This window comes from Protopterus annectens, chromosome 9.part0 (assembly GCF_019279795.1).
Source record: "Protopterus annectens isolate FY-2018-M chromosome 9.part0, PAN1.0, whole genome shotgun sequence".
In the NCBI taxonomy this organism is placed as follows: Eukaryota; Metazoa; Chordata; order Ceratodontiformes; family Protopteridae; genus Protopterus; species Protopterus annectens.
Window position 1 is genome coordinate 1,440,060,009 of NC_056743.1, and position 20,422 is coordinate 1,440,080,430.

A 20,422-nucleotide genomic window follows, 5' to 3' on the forward strand; every position below is an offset into this window, starting at 1 on the left:
TTGCCATCTAATAATAACTCTGGCACAATAATTGTTGTGGCCATTTTATTATTATTATATAACTATGAATATGCTTACTTCTGACCACGAAAATAAGGATCATCGTTACCTAAATCTTAAATGGTACCGAGGCCGCTTTGATGCGGTCACACTGTTTTCAACATGTTTCATTTTCCAGGGCTTTGTCAATTATTTCCAGTGTATTGGTTATGCGCAAATGCAGGCGCCGTCGCGATTATAGTCATGTTGCTCATTGGTGTTTGCTTCGGCATTGTACCGCCTTAAACTCCAGGCAACGTCTTTAAGTCGCCCTACGTTGGCAGTAGTAATAGTAGGAAGTCAGCCCGAAGATTATATTCACGGAAGTAAGGTCCTACATATTGGTATACCATCTTTATGGTAAAGTAGGCTAAATAACTGTGGTGTAATAAAAGCAACATAAAAGCCACTGTTGGAATCATGAAGATCACTTTCGGGTTTCTGCTTGCCACGTTGCTTTGCTTGGTTTCAGGTGAGTCCAAGAAAGCTGAAATGAACGCACACCTAAATTGTGTTGTAGATGACTGTATAGTCGAAATAGTTTTGTGTAGTCGTTGGACACGTTGTTTGTTGAATAACTTATTTTGGTTGCTGATTTATTTACGATGACTGTTCTGTGAGTTATCTGTTTGTGAAGGCAAGCCCCATACCCGTGCTTTATTTGTAGTTAGAGTTTGCAATCACAGTTTGCAGAACAAGCGTGATACATATGTTTATTTCTCAGATTCATGTCTGTTGCGTTGTAGTCATAGTTTCATAGTATAGTACTAGGCTATCTGCCTTGGGGCATTTATAAGCCTAGCCATAGTGATGTGGCTTTTGCCACCCCATGAAATGGTACAAAAATGTGCAGAATAAATCTAGAATACTGTGCCTCTGTCTAGTAGTGACACAATGAAGGTCCCCGTATATAATAGAATTAGTTTACTGTGCCCCTTTCTAGCAGTGACACAGATGTGACCCCTGGGGTAAACTTACGATCTCCCATCCACTCATCAAGATTTCTCTTGAAGAGTGTCAGTGAGGGGCTCTGCCTAATACGAACTGGGATCCTGTTCCAAAGCATGGGAAGCCTCTGGGTTATGAATCTATCCCTCCAGCATGTTATATTCATACTTGTGCTGAGGTTTAAGTCTTTAGCTCTTGTGGTCCTGATGGATTTGGATTTTTTGAGGTGGCGCATGTCCGTCAGATCCTGATTGGACATGGCCTTGTACGTCAGGCAGAGATCACCTCTGAGCAGGCGGTATGCTACTGAATAGAGCTGAAATTTCTTTAGTCTAGCGGAATAAGACATATGTTGGAGACCCTTGATCCTTTTGTGGTCTCTCCAGCTGTTGCAAGTGCCGGGTGAGGTACATACCAAATGGGGCATTGTACTCAATCATGGGTCTGATGAGGGAGGAATATAGGGGTACAATGACATCCTTGGATCTGGATGTGAATCCCTTCATGATGAGGTGTGCAAGGTAGAATGTTTTTCTAACCACTTTGGCAATGTGGGTATCAAATGAGAGGTCGATGTCTACTTGGGTCCCTAGGTCTCTGATTACTTTTTCCATACTCAGTGGGTTGCTGTCTGTGATAATTTGTGGGTACTTTGTTTTTTCCAAAAGGGATGACTATACATTTTTTGGCATTTAGTTTAAGGCCGTGGCTACGGCACCAGTTGTCCGTTTCAGTGAGGCCTTTTTGTAGGATGTGTGTGTCTGCTGGTGTGTCGACTATGGCACCTAGTTTGCAGTCATCTGCGAACTTTGTCAGCCACAGCCCTCCCATGTTTACTTTAACATCTGAGAAATAAATGCCGAACAAGAGGGGTCCCAGGACAGATCCCTGTGGGACACCACTTGTAACTGGCTTTGAGTCTGACATTGCTCCAACGATTTTAACTTTATGGGTTCTGTCCTTTAGCCAGTTTGCAACCCATCTAGTGACATAAGAGTTTACTTTTAAGCTGTTTAGCTTATCTATGATGCCTGAATGGGGTATTGTGTCGAAGGCCTTAGCCAAGTCCAGGTATGCTGTATGGACTGCTTTGCCCTCATCAATGGCTCTAGTGACTGTTTCGAAAAAGTCAACCAGGTTTAAAAGGCAGGATCTGCCCTTTACAAAGCCGAACTGGGTGGGATCAAGTGTCTGTAGGTCCCCTATGTTTCTGTTTATGAGTTCCATAATGATTCTTTCCATAGCTTTGCAGACCAGGCTAGTTAAGCTTATGGGGCGGTAGTTTCCAGGGTCTGTAGAGGCACCCCCCTTGTGGAGTGGGACCACTGTTGCTGTATGCCAGTGTTCAGGTACATATCCCGAAGTAAGGCTAAGGTTAAATAGCATTTTTATGTGTGGGTTTAGCTCCTCTTGGAGTTCACGTAACACTCACCCCGGGATACCGTCGGGTCCCATTGATGTTGTGTTTTTTGCTTTGTTTAGGGCGGTTCTCACTTGGATATCTGAGATGACAGGGAGATTACATTCAGCTGGGATATGTATTTCTTCTTTTGGGGGTGAAGGAGGCGAGAAATTTGCACTGAACCTGTCAGCCAGAATGTTAGCAATATCTGTGGGTTCAGTGTATTTTTTGTTGTTGTGAACCAACTCTGAGCATCGATTTCCATTTGGTGTAAGTACGTTCGTATTGTGATGTTACTGTTTGCTCCTTTGTGTCACAATTTAGTGTCCCGTACATAAACACAGACACACAGTTCAAACACATACTGATATTCCTGTTGTAAACAATTGCCAAACTTGTTTTGGAAGGCTTCTGCATTGCTTTTTTTAACCCAGTCGTGTGCCTTCCTTCCCCAAACACCATACGCTTACACAGTAGTTTGAGCATAAAGTAGACTATAATTAAGATCTAGTATCTCCAGGTGTTGTAACGATGCAGTAGGACATACAAATGTCATTATTTGCCTTTGGGTGATGACAACACCGTATGCTTTGCATAATGTGATATGAGATTGCAGAATAGTAATTTGTTGTTTACATTGCATACCTCCATCGTTTTTTACCATGGTAGGGTGGAAAACTGGTTATCTCTCTTGGTAATTCCTGTAAATCATGTTTACCTTGATCCTCTTTTTTTTCTCATAGCTGTTGCTACAGACAGTGCTTTAAGGAAGCGCAACATAGTAGGGTATTTATGAGATGTCCAGGATTGCATAAGGGTGGGTGTGGTGGTATAAGGAACTTCTTGACCTCAGCTGAACGATGAGGAAACAAAAGTGTAGTGAATTTTGACATGTGCAACTTGGGTATGCGTAGTTAAAATTAACTTTGTTGCAATTAGCAAGAAGTGTGATCTCAAAAGAGAGCAGTTGTCAAAAAGAAGCCACATTGAACATACTTAAAACAAGTAGTAAAGCATTTTTACATTGAATTGCTCCCTGCATTCCACAACGTGGGTTCTATTCCTTATACACACCTCGCTCTGTATACATTTAGAGAGAGATACCAAATTTGAGATTGCTATGTGTCTCGGGGAAAGGAGAAATCCACCAAGATACTGCAGTGTCAGCTATTAGTCAGATCTACAGAATCACACATTAGTGAGTGCACATAAGAATGCCAGTCGCTAGTGTGATGAGTCTAAATCTGGCATGTATTGTATTTTAGGAGATGAACTGGCACATTATATTTTGGGAACCCAGAGCAATGAAATTAGAAGCTAGAAGAAAGAATTGTGTTAACACTGGTATTTGTCACAGTTGTGGGAGGTGAACTAGTCCTACAGCTGTCTTTGAGCTGAGAGGACAGATACTTGTGTCAGACATCTCACATGTGATCAGACATAGCAGGTACAATAGTGGCATGACCTGGGTGAAATTGTAAGGATGTGCAGCTTCGGGGAGTGGGGCGTCAAAGGCATGTGTAAGGAGAATCAGTAAGTTTGATTGTGTAATTGCCTTAATGGACAGACTACAAAAGAAAAAAATATCAGAGCAAGGGGAATTAGTTAATTCATTGTGAGACTGGAAATGCTGATATGGTATGGTGATATTGGTTAATTAATTTTTTAAATTTTTGTGTGTAATGTATTGTAAACCGAATACCCTTCTTCGTGTCATGACTAAAGATTTTCTTACGTCGTTGAGAAGGTATTGAACAGTTAGACTGTAGACATGCACTTGATGAGCACGCATCCCATGTTCACCCAGTAATCCAACAAAAGCAAGAGTTACAGGAATCCTTAGGAACATGATCACGGGGCATAAGATGCCTATTCATATAGCCAACTGTGCAAGCTTTCCCACCTCAGGTACTAAACAGAACACCACCGTTCAGTTGTTTTATATAGAAAAAGTCCCTTGACCAACTAAGTCAGTTCATGTAGAATACAATCCCCCTGATTCAGGAAGCCTTGCATGGCACGCAGGACTACTGCCGGAGCGCCTGCATGCAATATGTCCGCTGAGCGATCCAGGAACAAGCTCCCGGGATGTGCACGAGTGCTTCTGCACTGTTACTGCATGGACAGAGCCCCTGTATGCAAATCGCCTCATTTGCTGGTAAAAACCATGCAAATGAGGTGATTTAGCGATCCAGGAAGCAGGCACAAGTCCGTGCAGGACAAGTGTAGTGTGCAGTAATGTACTGTGTTAGTAACAGAGTACATTTCTGCAAACTGCAAAAAGGAGGCATGTCAGCTCGTAGAAGTGCATGTATTAGAAGGTTAGACATGCTAAAGGCCAAATATAGGAAAAGTAATATAAAAATAATAAAAATAAACCTTTATTTTTTTGTGGCCGATTTCGGCCGTTTAAGCATAGGGGAGTGGCGTGCAAACGGGATAGTCATGGAAATAAAAAAAAAAAAATAAGCCTGAAATTAGCTTTCTGGCCAAAAATCACAATATTGCCATCATAGTCAATGCAGGCAGAAGACAACATAGCCAGTAAATAGTGGTTGCTAAGAGGGAATTCTCAGTGTCAGAGATGTAACTATCCATTAGCAGGCAATCCTATGCAAATTAAAGTAATGATACTGAATCACAGATATCCCTTCAATGCTAGGCAGTACTCAACCGTGTAGGAATATGAATTCCATGGTGTAAGCCTTAGAGTTAGCTGACATCATAAGGGGGTGTGTCGGGCATGCTATAAGCCTATTGGAGCTCTGTGGCCCGGGTTTGCCCTCAGCTTAGCACAGCTAAGGAAGGAGGTGTGTCAGAGCTGCCAAGCACTCTTTCCTCTGCCTAAATGGGTATGCGTGGCTCGCACCTTCTTTTAAACAAGAGAAAAAAATGTTAAACCCAGAAATAGCAGCTCTGGTAACATCTGAGCACTCTATTTGGGTGGCGTGCCTGAGGGCTTAAACAGGAAGGCAATAAGAAGGGAAACAGCAGTAGGAAGGTAATCAAGGTGAACTAGCATAGCTGGCAGGTGAAGTGTCTCAGAACCAGCCAGTTACACAGGCAGCAGCCCAGCCCAACACACCATTATAAACTATGCAAACACCTTTCCCTCTTGTAATTTTCCAAAAACTCTGCACCAATGGTGCATGCGAACGGGGACATTTTACAAAATGAACGAAAGAGAAAAAATGTTAGGGGCTGCTTTTGCTATCATAAACCAGCATGTGCAAGAGGCTGAGGGTGGTGAGGATGTGAATGCTGACAACCAACCCACAGGGAGGAGGAGAAGAGTGTACAGACCCAGGGAAACCTACCACGGGCTACATGAGCTGGAGATAGTGGAATGCTACAGGGTGGACAGGGACCTCCTACAGCAAATTGTTGAGCTGTGCATGCCATGCCTCGCACACAGAACCGACAGAGGGGAACCCATCCCAGTGGAAACCAAGGTATGTGTAGGCTTAAGAATACTAGCCACAGGTACCTTCCAAAGGCCAACTGGGGATATCATGGGGATCTCACAGGCATCGGCATCCAGAGTACTCCACCAGTTCCTGGATGCCATGTCAGCACATGCCGGTGAGCACATATATTTCCTCAACATCTGTGAGACATTGGCCAGCAATATGCGTCACTTCCACCAAATAGCAGAATACCCTGAAGTAGTTGGTGCTATAGACTGAACGCACATACAAATAAAACACCACCCCATGAGCAGGGCAGGGTCTATATAAACCACAAGGGCTTCCCCTCCATTAACTGCCAGGTTGTGTGCGATGCCCAGGGCATTATAATGAATGTGTGTGCTGGAAGCCCTGGGAGCTGTTACGATTCCCTCATCTGGCATCTGATGCAGGTGTACCAGAGATTTGCCAGTGGGAAATTCCCATATGGCCATCTAGTGGGGGATGCTGATTACGCACTGGAGCCATGGCTGATGACACACATCAGAAATGCACACACATCCAGACACGAGCTCCATAATGAGGCATACACACAAACAAGAATCATAATAGAGCGTGTATTTGGGATGCTCAAGTCACGGTTCCGGTGCTTGGACACATTCGGTGGAGCCTTGCAGTACTCTCCAGCTACATGTACCCAAATGTTCATGATATGTGCCATGCTACACAACATGATCCTGCGGAAGCAGCTGCAGCAGGAACAGCACGGGGCTGGGCCACACAGCCTCCCACCATTGCCAAGGCCAGGACAGGCACAGAGTGACTCGGAGGAGGAACAACCTGAGTCTGCACCTGTAGACAGAAGGAGGCGTGCACAGTATGCCCTGGCTTTGTCAAAGAGGCAACGAATAACACATACACTGACACAGTAGGAACCTGGGGAATGGAAACTCTCTTTGACGTGCACATACAGTAAAAGGGATGCCAAAAATGACACTACCTGTGCTTTACCATGTGCATCTGACATAGTCAGCCCTCCAGCACCATTCTCAATACTGGCACAGCCGCAAGGTAAGTCACCCTTCTTATCAGTCACTGAATGCAGTAGTATGGTCTGCTAGTTGTATCAATGGTATGGATGTGAACATGCAAGGAAGGGAATTGGGTGGCTGAATGAGATGGCAGGAGATAGTGGACAGCTATATGGGCAGCATGAAACCATAACAAATACTGGTGTCAACAAAGTAGGCAGTAACAGACAAGGTGAAAAAAAAACACTGCTGGACATGTGCTGGCCCAAATGTGTGTCCATAGGGCACACACACGCATGTCATGGAGGTTCACATACCCAACAACAGTCCCACCCAGCCAGCAGGACAGGTGTCGATGAACACAAAGAAAGGTTGTGCTAAAGTCCTCAAGGTATGGCAATGGAGGTCCACCCCCCTCCAGACCTACACAGAGTATAACCGGTCGGGCAGTGGGATGTCATTCATGAAGGGTAGGAAGTCTGAAATGGCAATGCAGGTCAGTAAAACCTATAAACTGTACTACACTGATATGCCTGTAGTCTGCAGGATAGGTCAGAATACAGATTTAAAGGGAAGCCAACAGACTACCAGAAATACCAGCGCGGTCAAAACAGATGTCCACAGTTGGCAGGTGTGCCCCACCCCAAACCCTATGTAGAAATGTATTAACATTCATGTGTTGGAGTAATAACAGTGAGCACAGAGTACCTGAGCTTGCCAAAGTAGAAGGATGGATTGTTTCTTGTGTACAATATGCAGAGCTCTGAGTGTCAGGTTGTTGTGTGGAAGCCAACAGAGTACCTGACATATCAGGTGGTTGTAGGAAATGTCCACAGTTGTGATGTGTGCCCCCACCAACCCTATGCAGAAATGTATTACCAGCCATGTGTGGGAGTAATAACAGAAAGCACAGAGTACCTGAGTTGGTCAAATCAGCAAGATGGATAGTAGAGTGTCTACAATAGGCAGAGCTCTGTGTTTTGGGTAGATCTGAGTGGTATGCTGTATGAAATTGTTCAAATAGCCATGGATGGTGTGTCCTGGTGTCCAATGGTCAGTACTGCTGATGACTGGGCCAAGTCCACACAACTGCAGTGCCAAACAGACTGGTATCGCAGCAAGGCATGTTGCAGCAGTAGTCCATATGATTTGTACAGATGTCATAACTGTCACCATCTGGAAGACGGACATGGCGTGAGTGTTGGCCCAGACATACACACAGTGCACAGGTGGAAGTATCGTAGAGAGAGACTGTTTAAAATTTCACAGTGAAATGGAGACTATCTCTGTTTGTATATACAGGTTCACAGCACATCAGTTGGTTGTGTAGTATGGGAAACTAAGATGTACTGTGGGCAAACACTGGCAGACCACAATAGGCAGATGTATGATGTATGTAGAAGCTGCTGGTGTCCACCCACTAGCCAACAGCAGGAGAAAGGGCCATGTATACCTGTGAGGCAGTTGCAGGTAGCTACCCTAGCACACACGCAGCCAGTCCGGCCCAACATCAGCCTCAGGTAACACACAGGCCACCTCCCTGCTGCTGCTGTGAATGAATACAATGTGATCCCCACATTACTATGTGAATACTCACAGAATGCAGCATGCTGAAGTGGTGTCCCACGCAGGTGTGTCGATAGCTGTAAGATGCACCCTGCCAGCATCCACACCAATGGCTTGATAAGGACAGAAACAATTGCCATCACCACCCTGCACACCTATCCTGTCACCCCAGGGGAATACTTGCAGCCTGCTGAAGAAATGTATTTCTTTCTTTTCTGAAGAAATGTCAAGCAGAGGTCTTTATTTTGCCAGTGAAGAAAATGTCCAAAAGTGACCAGACAAACTCCGTGCTACTGTATCTGTTATACTTTATTTGTCTAAGAACAAATTCTTGCCAAACAGTTAATTCTGTCAGAGCTGTTTCAATTCTATTATAACACAGCTAGACAGACGAGGAGACTAAGGCTTAGTCTAAATATCACTCCCTGAATGAAACGTACTGTCCAGTTTATATACTCTTTTCAACCAATGTTATTTTTAATGTCCTTGTGACTTGTTATTCTGGTTTCTGTCTGTGTCATGAAAAAGTTAATGGTTATTTCATGCCCTTTTTTGGTCCTTGCTGTATCTGAAGACTTCACAAAAGTATCTCCATGTCATCTTTGTGCCACTTGACCTGTCTGCATTTTATTTGTTTAATTCTGCATCTGAAAGCCAAGAAAGTCAACTTCCTTTTTTCTATAACAGGATGCATTTACAGTTTTGCCCACAGCTATTTGTTATTAATATCTAAGCTGAACATAACTGTTCTTGCAAAGCAAGCATATTATTTTGAAAACTGCTGTTTGGTCTTGCACATTTCCTTTCACTGTACACACAGTATTTTTGGGAAAAGCATTTTAATTTACACAGTGTCTATCACCTGGGTATGTGCAACTGACAGAATGCACTGGCCTGCTACAGATAGCCTGCATCAGTACTCAATGCTCCACTGTCCTCTGTCGCAGGTCTGTGTCACGTCTGTACCGCCACTGTGCATTACCCCATGGACTCCCACATAATGACAAAACACAGTCTACAGAACACAAATGCAAGGACATGTTGACAAATCCCAGTAGTATGTCCATCATGTTCCAATGTATGAACTGTGGACCAACCTGTACATACTGCTGGGATGGAGTGGCAACTATAGGCATACCTGTCAGATATTGTGTGCATAATGGTAGGAAGAGGACAGATTAACAGAGGGGGGGGTAGCATCGCCACCATGGAGTGTGTGAAGAGTGAAACCCTGATGTGCGCACATACTTATAGCTGCAAACACTGGGATGGGTCGCCACAAACCTGCTTGCAAACTAAAATATGAAGGGTTATAGACCAGAATAATGAGCCCTGCCTCTGGATAACCTCAATGAGTCTGAATACCTGTGAGGTATGGCCACGGCATGATATGTCCATCCTGTCATGGTGATAATTGTACAGGCGTGGGACCCACAGACACAACAGCACCAAGGTGCTGGACCATATACACAGACCCATCAGCAAGTGTCTGCAGTTTCCACGCCAGAATGACAAGAGTGTGCAAGAATATGTAGGTTGCACACCACAATACTGGACAAAGCTGCATTCAGCTTGTAATCCCCAGGAACCTACTGCTAGCAAAGATGTATACCTGTCAGTAGCTGATGACATAAAACATCAGAGGGTAAAACGCCACATATCACTGAGTATCCCTGCCAACACCAAAACCATGTAGCAGAAGCACCACAGACACAGTTAGCAACAATCTCACTACCCTTTGCCCAATGTCGACCCACACTGTCAACCAATCTACAGATATCCTGCAGAAGCAGGTTACTAGCTGTAGGTGTAGAGTGCAAATACCTGCACTGGAGTACAGCCTACCTGGAATGGAGTCCGCATACAATACATACACTCATAATGGCATGCTCACACACTTGGAGAAATGAAGCCCATGTCTGGAAACAGCTATGGACTATACACAGCAGTTAGTCACAGATGTCTGTGCAAACACTCCACATTACACACCAGTCATGCTCTGCACACAATAGATGAGAATATGCACATATTTCCAAGGACAGCACACTATAACAGCTCAGACATACACATAATAGATGTGGGAAGAGAGTGATGGACAGTAACAGACAGCTCCCCTCTCATGAGGCCTGTCCCACACAGCAGACTTCCATTTTGCAAAAAACATATGATGTGCAAATGTCCATCACTGTACACAATTGCCCCTGGTAGCCTTCCAGTCAGTACACCTTTCATTGCCTTTCTTTGACAAGTCTGCTGATGTCATTCCCTGTGAAATACACCTTTGGTGAAGGAGTATCCCAGTAAACTCCGTGGCACATTCTGTAACTGCGTAATGCTCTAATGTGCTGTAGTAGTTCAGTAGGTGTTCTTATCCCATTCATGGCAACTGTGAGTCTGTCTGAGTGTGTGTGTGTCTACGTTTGTGTAGGACCCAATGCTTTTGAGGACAGTCAGTACACCTGTCATTGCCTTTCTTTGACAATACTGCTGTCATTCTGTGTGAAATACACCTTTGGCGAAGGAGAATCCCAGTAATCTCTGTGGTGCGTTCTGTAACTGCGTAATGCTGTAGTGTGCTGTAGTAGATAGGTAGGTGTTCTAATTCCAGGCGTGGCAACTGTGAGACTTTGTGTGTGTATACATTTGTCATACGTATCCTGTGTGAAGCACAAAGCAATGTGGAGTGGATTTTGCACTTTTCCCTATATGTTGGGCCTATTAAATGTCATAATGTCCACCTTACAAGCATAACAGATGTCAAACATCACAGTGGCTGGGGTACACATTCTATACCCCCACATGTGACATCATGGCATGGGGAACAATGTAGGAAACGCCTGTATTACCCAGAGAACACACTCCATCCATGTCTCAGACATAAACGCACTTGGCCAGGCAACAACCACTAAGTTGGTAGTCCCCTGCATATTGCCCACATATGGTAACCATGGTGTGATTGCAGTGGACTACAGAGAACATGACACTCTGTCCCATCCCTACAATAGGCAATGCATTGCATGCAGTGCTCCATTGCTGTGTTCCTCGATGGATACCTGCTACAACTGGCAAGCCAGCAAATGTTACTCACAAAGGCCATGCCATGCCCTGTATGGACAGATGCCACTGACACCAGTGAATACTGTGGGGGTAACAGGGGTGAGCTGCCTTAAGGTATCTGGGTGTACATTACCATTCAGTTCACCTTGGGTAAATGCAGGCCTACTGCTTCCTGCCTTAGATTGTTCTGTTTGTCAGTGCAACTGTGATGGTTTCATTCATGCCTTTTTATATCACAGATACATCCCATTGTCTTACTTCGGTATTTCCCCCTTAGGGATTGTATACAGACTGTAGATGGAGGTTGCCGGACTGTACATCTGCATTTCTGACAGTTGATTGCTTGTTATCCTGTGGCCCAGTCTGTGTCTACTGTTGTACTACTTGAAGGCCTTGGCCTGGACAGCAACATATGTACTCCTTTCCAGAATAATGTATACCTTTATCTGTTAGACAGTTGCATTACTCTGTCTAAATGGATTTCAGAGTCTACACAGGCTATATGACATGGCATACAGTACTGTAGTAGTACACAAATAAAGCTTTCCCATGTATGCAAATCTGTGTGTGGTGTTATATCCCGTGACCTGTCTGCTGGTATATGTTGCAGGCAACAGGTGTCACTTGTATGTTTGGCTCATACAGTGTCCATGTGGTATGCTGGTGACTGTAGCCGTAGTAGCTGTACCATGTTGTGTGCACCCTCTACATATGTATCTCCCTATACATATGTCTGTGTGTGCATGTGTAGTTACATATATATCTATATATAGGTAATAGATGTATATATCTGCATATATGTGTCTGTGTATATGAATCCTAGGAATGTTGAGTGGGTCAGTATTGTACATCCTGTATGGTAGCCACACTGTACTGCATGATATGTTACCCATACCAGCCTGACAGCATACAGGTGGGTTGGAGTACTGTTAACATCCTGTGCCCATGTTGTGTCAGGTCCTGGTTTTGGGATTTGTGTTCCTTTGTCAGTGGAGGGAGCAATACTTTTGATGTTGCTTACAAGCACTGCAACCTCCATTGCCCTACTTTGGCAAGTCTGCTGACATCATCAACTGTGAAATACACCTTTGGGGAAAACATATCCCAGTAATCTCTGTGGCGCGTGCTATAACTGCGTAATGCTGTAGTGTGATAAACTAACTAGGTAGAAGTTCTAATCCTAACCATGACAACTGTGTGTACACGTATATATATGTGTGTGTTTGTAATTCGTAACCTGTGTGGAAGTGGCTGTGACTGTGTAACACCTGGACCCATTGAGGGGCCGGTTTTGTAATTTTCCTCTATGGTGGCCATATTATATGTCACAATGTCCACCTTACAGGGATGACAGATGTCAATCAGCTGAGATGCTGGGGTGCCAATTCACACCCCTACGTTTGATACAAGACCTGGTGAACAAAGTAGTCAACCCTAGTATTACACAGAGTGCACTGTGAACCTGTGTCTCGTACACAAGCACACTTCCCTAGACAACTACCGCTATGTTGGTAGTACCCTGCATACTGTTCACAGATAGCAAGCATGGTGTAATTGCAGTGGGGTACAGAGGGCATGGCACCCTATCCTTCAGTACAATAGGCACATAACTGAAGACAGTGCACCTTCACTATGATCCCCAGTGGATGCATACAACTTCTGTGGTGCCATCAAATGTGATCCACAAAGGACTGTCCATGAGCATGCCCTGCCACAAGATGTCAGGAGTGGCACGTGATGATAATCTATGTACATAATATGGGCCTAGCAATCTAGGTACACTTCCACATGTCACTGTACATGAATGTGAGATGTGTGCACATCCCAGACACCATCCATGTCATGAACTATAGAACAAATGCATGGCAAGCATTGCACAGCACTGGCCACACACAATAGTAATCCCAGTGACAGGATGGTGAATACATTACCCACCTGTGTGGGTCATTCCAGACACTACACACCTGATCCACACTGCAGACCAATGTCATGTGGCCTCATGCCAAGGTGTACCTCTCACCTAACCTTGTACAGCCTCCTAGCACAGCCATGCGCTACACACCCATGAAGCAGTGCACACATGCACATCATTACTGGCACCCTGTGTGTGCTGTATGATGCCTCCAACCAGATTCACACCTGGTATAACTCCCATTGGCATACTGAAGCATTCCGACTAATGTCAGACATCTTCACATGCCCTTTGCCCATAGAACAGCACAATAGCTCCTGTGGTACATGTGACACCTGTGCAGTACTGTACCACAACTAGGTAGGGAATGTATACCGGAACCTGTCAAGTGCAGCAAGGTGTACGAGTCCCTTAGAGAGTGTGGCTGTATTGCCGCTGGCACCAGTCAATGTGGACAGGCACGTGTGCTACACCTACCGTAGCTGTATGATATCACTGTTGCAGATGTCACTCACCAGCACATATATTTTGGACAGCTTACGAACATGTAAGCTATGTGGCACATGCAATAACTGCATGCACATGTGATAATAATGCATTGTCAGGAGTTTGAATCCCTGTACTGGTATGTGTGTCACACAAACATGCATCAGTTTTACTCTCCCACACCCTCACTGGTGGATGTGGATATGTACACCTGCTCTGCTTAAGCAGCAGCTTGTGATTTGTAAGTGTTGGTCATGGTCAGCTGATGGCCTATGCACCAATTGCAGTCCTCCTCTAGCTTATTGAATGTGAAACAGCTGTGGTAACATTCCCATAGCCAATTGCATGGAAACGCACTCCAGTATCTAGGAACATCATGTTGGTGTTGGACCTTTTTCATTCACTGTGAGCAGGAACTAGATCAAACAGCATCACAGATGGAGTGGAGACTTACCTCTGGCAACATACACTGTGGAAACAAGCCAACACACAAGAGAGGGATGTGCTTATCTTGACTACAAACTGTAAGTGCTGCTATACACACTGAGCAGAGTGGAGGAGAGGTGTTGACTGCAACTGTTAGCTGAGATATAGAAGTATCCTGTTTTTTTCAATTATTTATACTGATTATTGTTTCTAGCAATTTATATATAGCACTTTTTATTGCCTGCTGCACAGTTTGAGTGTATTTTTATTGCTATTAACTAATCTGCACGGGTAACTGATTTGTTTACAGTTAAAAAGCATTCTTAGAGTCTCATTGCTCCTTTATCTGTTTAAGAACTTTAATTTTGTGGCTTTCTGTACTGCTTACTGTCTGTAGGATAATAGCTTTAGTATTGTCTCCACCCTCCCTGTTGTTGTCTTGCTGTTATACTTGGTGGCTTTGCAGCTGCCCGCCCCTACTGTAAATCTGATCTGGGGCACTCCTCCCAGTCTAGTGTCATTAGCTCATTCTACCTAATACAGAGAGACCATTTGATGAGGCCTTCTGTTTCTCCTTTTTCCCTTTCAAAAAAAATTTTTTTTTTTGCCTGAATCTCCTTGGTTCTGATTGTGCTTTTCAAACATTTTGGAAATATAGAGTATATTTTAGAGCATTTATTATAACTGTAATTGCCTTAATATTGCTACAACTCAAGTGCAAGTGCTCTAGGTTGCACTGCATCTGAAGTGTTTGTGTGTTTTAGCTGCTTTTCTGTATATATAGACTTCTCTGTATATGTAGACTAGCTACTTATTCTGCTGTGTTACTGCCTCTTAAATCTTTTTTCAGTTGTGCACTTGCCTTGCTTCATTAAAAAATTTTAAATTGCTAATTTTGTAGAGTTTTAATTGCATTTACTGTTTAGGACTACATACTCAAGTGTGTTAGCCTTTTCTGTGTTTATTTACTGTATTATTGCATTGTTTAGTCTGTTTCAACAAAAAAAATACTATCTTGTTTGCTTGTTTCCCACCTTTTCTAGCCAGTCCATATCCCAGGCTTTGCTTGTCTCAGGACTTTATTTTCTGTGCTCAGAGCTATCCAGACCTTGCTGTGGTAGTGGGAAGTCCTACTGCTTACCAGTGGGACTGGTGAGCATTGTACTGCCTATCTAACGCTAGAGGAGTGGTTACCAGCCCTGAAATTGTATTAGCCTTTTTGGGGTGATTTCTATCCCTTTCAATTTTCTGGTTTAAAAACGCATGTGTTAGCAAATTTTTCACATCGTACAGCACTGAGAGGCTACAGTTAAACTATTCCAGGTGCCAGAAAGTGTGCTCTTCAAATTTTCCCTTAGAACTAGCTGGTTTCTCAGTAGTAGCACTAAAATCTGAACCCCTGTGACTAGCACTTGCTCTAGAACCTGCTGGAAAGCACTAAGAAGCCTGAAACTGATTCAAGCACTCAGCTCTCCTTGTCAATAAGGAGAAATTAATTATAGGCACTAAACAGCCTATAATTGCAAAGTACCTTGCAAAGGTAAGAGAAAACAGCTCTTAAACTTTACAAAAAAGCACCTAAACAGGCATGTCCAAGGGTCAGCTTCCGGTGATTTCTCCTGTCCACCTGGTGAATCTGGGCATATTGGGGCAGTGCGGCAACTGCCTCATGTACACAGACAATCCTCTCCTCCTGTCACCCAACACTACAACCTGCGAGAGATGCACTTACATAGCCAAACTGGAAGTTAAACTCTCTCCGGCCAAGATTGTGCTAGACAGTCAAGAGGAGAAGGTTAACACCTGCATTACACCTCACGCAACTCATAGCTCTTCAAAACCCACACCATCAACACCCACACATAGCAACACTAAACCCACATATGCGGAGGCCCTTAACATTAACCTGCCCAAGTAACAAGGACCTCCGAAGCCGAAACGCAAACAAACACCAGTCACAACTAAAGTGACACATAGTTCACAACACCAGTGTGCCACCCAACAACAGCCCCTAAGGAAAGACAATGTACCCATCAGTTTAGTCATAGGTGACTCTATAGTCAGGCACACTGATGTCCCACTCACCAGGCTGAACAAGGAGAAAATTACAGTTAGGTGCCAGGATCCACCACATAACGCATGCACTCAAGTCACTCCACAACACGTACAAATACAACTCTCTCATTGTCCATGCTGGAGTGAATGATGAGACGTACCTCCCTGGACTACATGAAAAGAGACGTGGAAGAGCTCTTGGATCATGTGACCCAGGCAGGTATGACCCTAGCCCTGAGTAGCATCCTGCCTTCGCCCAGAATGATACCACAGTATAAGGACAAAATGATTGACTTCAACAATTGGCTAAGCTTCTGGTGTCATTCAAAGGGGATCCAGTATTTGTCTGCCTGGGAAGACATAATCGACAAACCACGATGCTTTGCCAGAGATGGTCTGCACCTGTCACCCCTGGGATTCAGGTTACTGGCTAAAGCTCTTGCCACCCCTTTTTTAGGCAAGGTACAAAGGATAAAACCACCACCGTAACAGATACAAGCATGCAAAATCTGAAGGTAATGCTACTCAATGCTAGAAGTCTAAACCCCAAAATGCACTCTCTCGAGGCCATACTAAAAATAGAGAACATCGATATCTGTGCAGTAACCGAGACCTGGTTCAAGGCTCCAGAGAGCACCCCTGCAATACCAGGCCACAATTCTTACCACACTTTTTGGCCACAAAACCAAGACCGAAACATTAAATGTGGAGGAGTGTCCATATTCACACCTCCAGGCTAGTTGCCCAACACAATGCATCTGAAATTCTCCAGGTGCAACTAACACTAGGAAAGACTGCAATCCAAATTGTAGCTTGCTACAGATACCCCACCATGCCCCAAGATTCTCACTATACCTTTCTAAACATACTGGCAAGTATTAAGATACAACCAAACACCATAATACTGGGTGTTTTCAACTACCCTGCCATTAATTGGGAAAACTACTCGGGTACCAACTCCTTTTCCCAATGGTTCTTGGAATTCATAAATTCCAACGCACTGGATCAACTAATCTATTGTCCCACCAGGGGGGCCAATATCCTAGACCTGGTCATTACCAACATGGGAGATAGATGCTCCACACCAGTGGTCACCCCCTCATTGGTCAGTCCTGACCATAAGCAAATCACCTTTGACATCCACATCCCACCCCCACCCCCCAGTAAGGAAACCTCCTTAAAAAAACTTCTCCAAAGCCAACTTCATGCTATTGAAGTCAGAAGTGACAAACTTCACAACACCCATGCAGACGGGATCTGGAAGTTCGACTGCAGAATCCTACACTAAGGCACTGTATGAGCACATCCACTCATGCATGAATCGTGCCATCCCAAATAGAACCAAGATGCGCTTCTCCAAAAAAAAGAAGCCAATCTGGTGGTCCCCTGCTATAAACAAACTATACAACAGAAGGAAGAAACTGTTGCAGAAAAGAGGAAAATCCCAGGATGCAAAAAACCTCCCTCACCAGCCTCAGTAAGAAGCTGAGATCCCTCATAAAATCCTCAAAAGCTAGTTACGAAAATAAATTGCCAAAGATTCCAAAGACCACCACAAGGCATCCTATAGTTATGTCAAGAATCTAAATGGCAATGCTCAGATCTGCTCTGAGCTACAACAGAATGGCATTAAATATACTGATCCCAAGGATATTGCCAATATCCTGCAGATTGATTTAGTGCCAACTTCACCCCCCTCTCACCCCCTAAAGGGCCCATATCAATGCCAAAAGATTGCCAAATTCCAATAATCACGGCCACACAGGTAGAAACCGAACTTTCCAAAGCTAAAAATACAGCATCCATGGGACCAGATGACATCCCAGGCTGTGTACTACATGAACTACAAAATGAACTGGCACCTCACCTAAGTGTCATGTTTAATCATAGCCTCACTTCAGGCTTCGTGCTCACTGAGTGGTGCACAGCTACAGTTATCCCGCTCCACAAGGGAGGATCCGCCTTGGATCCCGGGAACTAATGTCCCATCAGTCTGACAAGCCTGATCTGCAAGGGCATGGAACGCATTATCATGGATCTTGTAAACAAAGATATTGGCAACCTTCAAACACTGGACCCCACCCAGTTTGGGTTTGTGAAGGGCCGATCTTGTCTTCTGAATCTGATTGACTTCTTCGAATCAGTCTTCAGAGCTGTGGACGAGGGTAAGGTGGTCCACATAGCCTATCTGGACCTCGCCAAGGCCTTCGACACCATCCTCCACTCTGGAATCATAGATAAACTTACTAAGCTGGGCATAAATCCCTACATCACTCAATGGGTTGCCAACTGGCTTACTGACAGAACCCAGACTATAAAAGTAGCCGACTCCAAATCCAGCTCCAGACAAGTGGAGTACCTCAAGGTTCAGTCCTGGGACAACTCTTGTTTCGTATCTACTTCTCTGAAGTACAGGCCAACACTAAGGGACTCTGGCTAACAAAGTTTGCAGATGACTGCAAACTGGGAGCCATTATTGAATCCCCAAATGATGTGGGTATTCTACAAAAAGGCCTTACAGAAACAGATGCCTGGTGCCAGAGCCATGGGCTCAAGCTTAATGCCAAGAAATGTATAGTTATCTCCTTTGGGAAAAAAACATGTACCCATGAATTACCACATAGATGGCAGGACACTAAACATTGAAAGTGTGATGAGAGAATTAGGGACACAGGTGGACAGTGGTCTCACTTTCGATAACCAAATCGCCACAACAGTCAGGAAATCCTTCTATGTGGCACACCTCATCACTAAGGGCTTTTCATCCAGAAAAAAGGAGGCCATTGTCCCACTGTACTCATCCCTCATTAGACCCATTATAGAGTATAATGCCCTGTTTGGTATGTACCTCACAAGACATCTGCAACAGTTGGAAAGGCCACAGAAATACCCCACTAAAAGAATCACAGGCCTAAAGCAGATGCCATATGCTGACAGTCTAAAAAAAACTCCAGCTATACTCTGTTGCATATCGTCTACTCTGAGGCGATCTCTGCTTAACATACAAGGCCATGTCAAACCCTGAGCTGTTGGACATGCTCCACTTAAAGAAATCCCAATCCCTCAGAGCCACATGCTCCAGGGATCTAAATCTTGTCATCACAATGAACAAAACATACTGGAGGGATAGGTTCCTGACCCAAAGACTCCCCATACTCTGGAATAGACTACCCATACATGTCAAACAAGAGCGCCTCATTGGCCCTCTTCAGAAGGAACCTTGATGATTGGATGGGAGATAAGAAATTCACCCTGGAGATCATGTCCGTCGCCCTGTTAGACGGGGGCCCAGAGAAGTAAATATTGTGGGAAGAAATATCCAGGGAATTGTTATGGCTAGGCTTGCATAGGCCCTAGGGCCGATAGCCTAGTACCAACCTATGCACCTATAATGCAGTTGGGGTAATGTTGGTTTAACAGGGTGTGTATGGATATGGCTGTCCTACATGTTTTAATATTTGTCATGTCAGTGCTATGTTTATGAGAAATCCCCATCTGTAGGGTCATTCTGCTCCACTGTATGTCACCCTATCAGCTTACATGTTTGTAGGCGCAAACTCACACGTGTCCCTTACCACATACAGGCATCGGCCCACACTGTGTAACAGCCCAGTATATGTAGGGTTGGTGTATGAGTGGCACATATGAGGATAATGTTGATCAGATGGTCAATATACTGTAATATTACGCTAGCTTACCATATGTAGCTGTGGCTGTGTTCACATTGGTTGTGGTTATGCACTTTCACACAGGTGTCTGTTACTCTGTGATGTGACATGCCTGTAGAGCCTATCTATGCAGGTACATGTGTATTCCCACATAGGAGATTAGGCCAGTGTTGAGTCAGTCTGCCTGTAGCCTGCACTGTGCTTTGTTACATGCCTAGCAGCTTACTGTACTTACCCAGTGAGATGTCATGTCCAGATACTTGCCAAGATTTACTGCTGCCTGGCCACCATAACAGTCCTGTATGTCAGACAAAGCAGCGGGATGCTGGACAGATGTCTCTCACTAACTAGTGGATAGTATGTGGCCATGTCACCTCTGTACCAGCGGTTATTATGTGTCAGGACAGACAGGGGTGTATGAATGC

The 20,422-nt window shown here is 44.4% G+C and overlaps 1 protein-coding gene across 2 annotated transcripts in view; it reads left to right on the forward strand.

Annotated features, from left to right (window-relative positions):
- The first annotated feature begins 311 nt into the window (after positions 1–311).
- TGOLN2 (trans-golgi network protein 2) overlaps positions 312–20,422 on the forward strand; it is a 345,331-nt gene continuing 325,220 nt past the window's right edge. Inside the window, exon 1 of one of the 2 annotated variants that reach the window (XM_044084401.1) lies at positions 312–511. In XM_044084401.1, coding sequence (XP_043940336.1) covers positions 460–511 — 52 coding nt within the window. In that variant the 5' untranslated portion in view covers positions 312–459. The remainder of the gene's footprint in view (positions 512–20,422) is intronic. The other variant, XM_044084399.1, reaches the window with a different exon arrangement.